Source organism: Bacillus rossius, chromosome 1, assembly GCF_032445375.1.
Source record: "Bacillus rossius redtenbacheri isolate Brsri chromosome 1, Brsri_v3, whole genome shotgun sequence".
In the NCBI taxonomy this organism is placed as follows: Eukaryota; Metazoa; Arthropoda; class Insecta; order Phasmatodea; family Bacillidae; genus Bacillus; species Bacillus rossius.
Window position 1 is genome coordinate 349662906 of NC_086330.1, and position 7285 is coordinate 349670190.

Consider the following 7285-nt stretch of genomic DNA (forward strand, 5'->3'; position numbering starts at 1 on the left):
ATTGCGTTTGTGGAACTATTTAACCTTTCTGATCCTATTTCTGATATCAGACGGTTAATATGTTTTGCTGATAGATCGATAGTGATGTCATCTCTTTGTAATAATTTGTTGACGATATCAATGCGGCTTGGTTCCCTATACCAAAAACAGGAAAAGACAATGAATTCAAACTTTCTGACATTTCTTAGAAAAGAAGTTGCTTCTGTTTTTGTTTCAGCTGTTGTTATTGGGCTGGTCACAAGATCATTCAAAGCATCTATAATCTTTTCTAGATGCTTAGGTATATATTACAGCTACAGCTTCTCTCTTAGTCGACCATCTGGTATTGCTTTGCAGTTTGAGAGATAAGGGAACATGTTGCACTAGAACCTCCCATCTATTGGTGGAGGAATCAAAGAAATTGTAGAGATAATTAAATTGGCCAAAGTAGGGCTCTGCCTCTGGTGATAAGCTAGCAGCATTCACCCCAACTAAATTTAGCGAGTGTGCTGCACATGGCACAAAATATGCCAAACTATTTACTTCTTTGATTCGAGATTGAACTCCTTTGTACATACCAGCCATGTTTGACCCATTATCACATGACTGCCCTCTGCAGTTCTTAATATCTAATCTATCATTTCTGAGTTTTTCTAAAATCTCTTCTGAAAGAGCCAATCCATTTTTTTCACTAACTATTATGAAATAAAGAAATATTTTCACTATCTCAGGGCCATTTTCGGTGATCTTCACGTAACGAAGAACTTCGGACATTTGTTCAAAATGGCTTATATCGGGCGTGCAGTCAAACATAATGGAAAAGTATTTAGAAGCTTTGATGTCGTTAACTATATGTTCTCTTATTTTTCCAGCGATAATTTCTAAAAATTAATTTTGGATATAAGGATAAAAGTAGCTGACCTAGCCCTTTTTATGGCGGAGAATGTACTCTCTCAGATGGGGATGATAATGAGATACCAGCACTATTGTGTTTAAAAACTTGCCACATCTAGGATCACCAAAGTCTAGGGATTCATCAGAACCTCTTAATGGACTACCTTGTTTTGCTAAATGTATAATAACATCAATTATTACATACAAAACTCCTCTCCAGTGTGTTTCCTCCTGTGCTATTTGATCCTGCAGCTCTTTATCAATACCAGGGCATTTATTTAAGGATAATTCCAATGTTTTCCACGAGCAAAAACACTTTTTGTGGTTAAGTGAATTTTCATGCTCAGGAATCCTTTCACTCAACTTTTTCCACTGAGTGAAACCTTCCTCCTTGGTCAAAACAGATACTTTTTGTTCAGAGAACATGTAGGAAAAAGGTTTGCATGGTACACAAAACAAGGCATTTTTTGATTGACTGTATGTTAGCCATGTTCGGCGTACTTTTAGACCACCAGCCAATGTTTTGGTGAACCAGTCTTTGGTTAAATTTCTTCCATCTCTTGAGGTGTTACTTAGATCAGGCTCTACCTTCCCCTCGTTCAATAATTCTGATACTATAAAGCATTTTTCTGTATCCGAAAAGGCTGCAGGCCACTTCCCGGGGTCTCTGAAATCAAAATGAATAGCAGGCTCACCCTGGACGAGGTCCTTTGTCGGAATTGTAGAATCCGAAAAAAATGCCTTTGATGTTCCAACAGTAGTCGTAAAATGCTGCTCAGATACAGTGCATGGTTGGAACTCATCTTCATTGATGACTTGTGTTACTGGAATTTGAAGTTCTTCTTGATGGCTTCTTGCCAGCTCACTCTCTGTTCCAGTTACACATACCTCTTGAATTGAATGTTCTTTAGGATCCTTACTGCTACTGCTAACACCTACAAAACAAAACCAAAGTAATTAGACTTGTTTGATCAATGAGTAAGTCTAGATATGCGATTTCTGTGTAAGCTATTGCTGTACTATTTTGAAATTCTAATTTGAGCTGGTAAATCCTATACTCTTTGTCTGAAATTATTTTTATAAGACTAACCATTGCTGCAAAGGGTTGAAAAAAGAGTGAAATTAAAAAAAAAGAATAAAATTCGTACCATTAACACTATTAAATTCATTACTTTTTATTGTAAAACCTAAAAATATTATCTACAAGCTTCGTCTAAATTTATTTTTTATATGCTCAGCCATTCCTGCAAGGGGCGGAAAATAACAGAGGTTGAAAGACAAAAAAAAATCATTACTTCCTTAGTAGGCACACTATTAAATCGATACAAATTGTTTGAAAATCATAATTTTTATCTAAAACAATTGTATTAAAATTGTTTTGATGATTCAAACCATTATTACAAGGAGTTGAAAAAACTTGGGGTTGGAGTAAGAAAATAAATAATATTTTTCAACCATGTAGGCCCTACACTACAAATCCATTCCTATTTCTTTTTTAATTTCTAAATATTGTCTAAAACTATTATTAAAATATTTTTTTATCTGACCAAGTATTACTGCAAATAACATGGTTTGAAATTTAAAAAGAGGCATTATATTTTTTAAATATAGATACCTATATAATATCGAATCCGTAATAATTTATTTATAAATTCTTAACTTCATCGGAAACTTTGGCTGAAACAATTTTTGATGAAACGAATTACTACCACATACACAGGTTTTGAAATTTAAAAAAATTCAAAACATCCTTAGTAAGTTGTCTCAAATTTTTTCGAATTTTTTTTAAACTGTCTTAATATTATCATAATCCTTGGTGCAAAGAAAAATTTTTATATGACCACGTTTTTAGTGCAAGGAATAAAAAAAAGTGTTAGAAGGTCAAAAAAATTAAATGATTACCTACCTTAGCTGACACGGAGTCTTCCAAATACTTGCTCTCTCAAAATGCAGTCTGCTAAATCATTGATTTAAAAAAAAAAATATGATTAGAAAATATTTACATTACCGCTTTTCCAAGGATGTTATTATTAATTACCCAAAAACCTACAAAATAGTACAATAATTGTATACACATAAATATCAAGTTTAATCATACATAATTTTGATTTACAAAGCGTTGAATTAAACATATATTACCGGCAAATAGGCAGATAGACAGACATGCGCAGCAAATTACTAATGTCCTTTGTTTGCGTACAGGCTTAAAAAATGTTGTTCAAAATTATGTACATATTAGATCTAACGGTGGCCCTATTTAAGTTCTAATGCAATACTTTTCTACTACAAAAAATAAAATTATTGTTACCTTATTTTTTTCAAGTAAGTTAATAACGTACCTTCTTCATTAACGTCTTTGACATTAAGCCAAGATGATAAAAAGGACGAAGACTGGCGAGCTTCTTTTTCTCGTTCTTTAGCTCTTCTTTTGAATTCTGCATCAGATGGTTTTTTTGACATGTTTTGAGATTAAACACGATTATCAAACACAGTTGAAACAGTTTACGAAATTGTGTATTCACAAATAGCAAAAGTGACGTAACTGAGAGAACAGAAATGCTACACACATGAAAAGATACTACCGGGCGAATGACCCTACTGGGTTGTGGTTGTGATCAACTGAATCTATTTCAGACACCCGATGTCTGACCTGGCCTGGGCGGGGCGGTGGGGGTGAGAAATGTCGCGACTTTCCGAGGTCGGGTGGGGATTTCCCTCCATGGTTCCCACAAGGCCACAGCAGAGTTGCCAGACGTACAATCTAGAAGGTATTTGTACCTACCAAAATTCAGTGGTATGTACCTACTAGTTACCACCGTACCATCGCAAGTTAGAATGTACGCGAATAATATCATTTTTATTAGTTTATATATTATATATCTTTCAATATGAATAATTCCGTTAAACTGCCCTCGACTTTTTTTGTTCTATTACTACGATATTGAAGTGAATATATATATATATATATATATATATATATATATATATATATATATATATATATATATATTACTCTGCCAGTTCAGCGCCCCTCCAAATGCGGCGCCCGGGGCACAAGCCCCGTCTGCCCCCCTCTAGTTTCGTCCCTGGTATTGACTCAACCCCATAGTATTGACATAGTATTGAGTCAATACTATGGGGGAAAAAATTATTTGTGTCTATTAACCAATTGGAAATGAAAATGGCAAACTAGTGGAAGTTAAAATTAATATTATAAGTAATTTCATACAATAACTGCTTTGAAAAAATATTAGAATGGTTAATTCAATATTATTGAGAAAACTAATAATTTTTGAAAGTAAGTTGATTCAACACAATGGGGGGAAAAAAAAATATTTGTGTCTATTAATTATGTCACAATTACTTTCAAAAATTATTAGTTTTCTCAATAATATTGAATTAACCATTCTAATATTTTTTCAAAGCAGGTATTGTGTAAAATTACTTATAATATTAATTTTAATTTCCACTAAAGTATTAGTGCAATCGTTTCAATGAATGGTAATGTCTGTGTAAGCAATTTGAAGCATTGATTGCTAATTGGAAAAAGGTGTTGTGAATTTTTATGGTATTTGCTGTCAGTTGAATTATTTTTCAGCAAAGGTGATTTTTTTTCCTTCAAAGAAGATAGGTATTTGAATATCTAGTTGATAACTGACTATAAAAGGTTGGTTAGGTTAATTACATAAATAATATGTAAAATTCTTGTTGAAATATTAAAAATGCTTGTAAATATTTATTCTTAATTTATTCCACCACAAGGGTACATTTTTGTACATGTAAGTGATTGTGACTAAAGTGATAGGTTAGATCAGTGATATTTAAAATACATACTCCAAAATCGTGACAATGTATGAATTCATGAAAAATTGTCTTTATTCCACATGGAATCCGGTAAACTTGGTAGTTGTTAAGGACCACAAAGTCAAGAAAAATTGTGTGGTTTTATCCGATGAAAACAGAAAAATATTGATAGAAATTTATTGAAATTACTATTCTTTCATTTTTATAGCAATTTTAATAATTCTCACTACACTATACTCTCCTTTATAATAGTTTTTCATGCATAATTTCTCTGTACATCATTGCCTTCCCTATTTCAAACTATTTCAGATTCAGATGGGAAATCTACAATACCCCTTTGCAGGACAATTAAGCCATATTAGTGCTTCAGTTAAAATTTTTTTTCCACTGAAATGAGACACTGTTCAAGAATTACTCTCCCTACCATTACATTTCTTGGAATATAGTAGGCAATCAAAAATACAATGTGTAAGCTGAAAATATTTCCAAACTGTACACCTGAAAGGAAGGAAAATACATACCCGCTTAACAATACATGACAATCAAAAAATATTATGATCAATAGAGAATAGAAGCATGGCTAATTTCAGCCACTATTGTAGTTCCAAAATATGAGCGTAGAGGCGTATTCTGCAGCTATCATACAAAATAGGCATACAGATATTGCCAATTTTGTATTAGTAAGATAAAAAGAGTGGTTCATGTTAGAGGTAACTGTTCCATATCATTGTAACCAAAATTATCCCTTGATTTTGATGGCATAATCCTATATAATTTATCCTGTGATAATAATGCTTGCTGTTTTAATTTAGTACATCGAAAGATCATACCAAACAAAAATATCACAATACATACAAATTATGTCAGGTCTTGTGGGAATATTTTCTTTTGTATTCAACTTATGATAGGTTTGTGTTAGGTCAAGGATATTTCTACATGCTAAATTTAAACAGCAAGTATCATGTACCACAGGATCAATTACCTATACAGGATTACTACATCAGGATCAAGGGATAATCTTGAATACGAGATATGGAACTTTTACCATGCTGATCTCAAACTAAAAAAAATTATGTGCAATCAATAAAGTAAAAGTATTTAGTTACTACAATGTTTGCAATAATTAGGCTACATAGGTATCTCAAGTATACAATGTTGCGAAAATCATCTGGCACATTGGTAAGACAGTTTAGAGTGTAAATGTGTCATAAATTGTTTTAAGTGTGTGACTTATAATCAAAAACTAAAGTAAGAGGCATGCATATAAGTAGACTTAAGATTTGAACATCAGTAACAGGTTAGGTTAGGACTAATATATGTGATCAATACACTGGTACTATAAAATTTAATCCAACGTATAACTGATTCAGAAGAAATAATGTAAATTACTGAAAATATTATGTAAAGGTTAAGTATAAGTATAAATTAATTTAAATATTAAGCATAACTGTCTGACATGTTCACATGGCTGCTGTTAGCTTTAGAGTCCCAAAACTGAATATTTAAATAAATTATTGCTAAATGAGCGCCAACAAACTCATTTTCTTAGTAAATCACTCAACATACTATGAATTAGTTATTGGTTATGAAAAAAAAATTACTTCAAATTACAATTTATTAAAAAAATAAAATAAATTTTGGACTACTTGGAATTGACGTTACAAACATGTATCCGAATATTAAATGTTTCTGACAATAAATATATGATCTGCTATTAGACATGGCCGACAGTCAAGTGTCAAGTTAGGGATTAACCAAATGTAAAGAATGGCATAACTATTATCAACGATAATTTAGTGGAGTTCGGACGATATTGCATCCATTTAAAGGAAACAGGTTGCGTTTTATGGCAAATATCAAGAGCAGAAAGCTTCAGCAGCCATGTTGAACCGATATTAGGCCTACCCAACGTCACTGCTACTGAAGCTCTGCTGAGTAACTGCACTTACTACTTATTTTCATGCCTCCTAACGGAGGATTGGGTGGTTGCTTGTTACCCTCTGCAAAGGACGTTGTCCTTGGACGTCCGCTCATTTCTATCGGCGCTGAATTATTGCATGTATGTTCATTAACTTCATATAGTTATCACATTTCTTGCGAACACTCTTGCACACGAAACATTGAACAGGGGCAAGAAGCCTAAACAGGTCTGTCTTTAAACGATTAATTTACCCGTTGTGGCTCATACAAATACACCAATCCTTTAGGATTATAAACAATATATTTCAGAACATATAACGGGCTCGTAAGAACCCGTTTAATTTATGTAATAAATTTTACATAATATAAAATCCACTAGACACTCGACACTTCACTCCAAAATTCTCCCTGCTTTAGACTTGACCCATTCGGCAAAGTTCGTAACCAATCAAATTCAACACTCTGAAACCGAAGATACCCGAACATGACGTCACGTAGCAACCCTCTTACGTCAACAAACATAGAACATGTCGAAAGGAAGGAATTTAAACAAATGAACTATGCCAATGTTCATAGAGCATATTATTTTTTGATAAAATTAAATTAAAAAAATAATAATAATTCGAAAGGTTTAACCTATATCTCCCATAATAAGGAGTTGAGAAGGGAGTATACTAAGATAGCAGCG

General features: G+C 32.7%; 1 protein-coding gene across 5 annotated transcripts in view; it reads right to left on the reverse strand.

Annotated features, from left to right (window-relative positions):
* Window positions 1-7030, reverse strand: part of LOC134528215 (glycogen synthase kinase-3 beta-like) — a 251874-nt gene extending 244844 nt beyond the window's left edge. The window contains exon 1 of one of the 5 annotated variants that reach the window (XM_063361635.1): window positions 6675-7030. In XM_063361635.1, coding sequence (XP_063217705.1) covers window positions 6675-6711 — 37 coding nt within the window. In that variant the 5' untranslated portion in view covers window positions 6712-7030. Of the gene's footprint in view, window positions 1-6624 lie in introns of all 5 variants that reach the window. The other 4 variants (XM_063361634.1, XM_063361631.1, XM_063361636.1 and 1 more) reach the window with 4 other exon arrangements.
* Window positions 7031-7285: the final 255 nt, after the last annotated feature.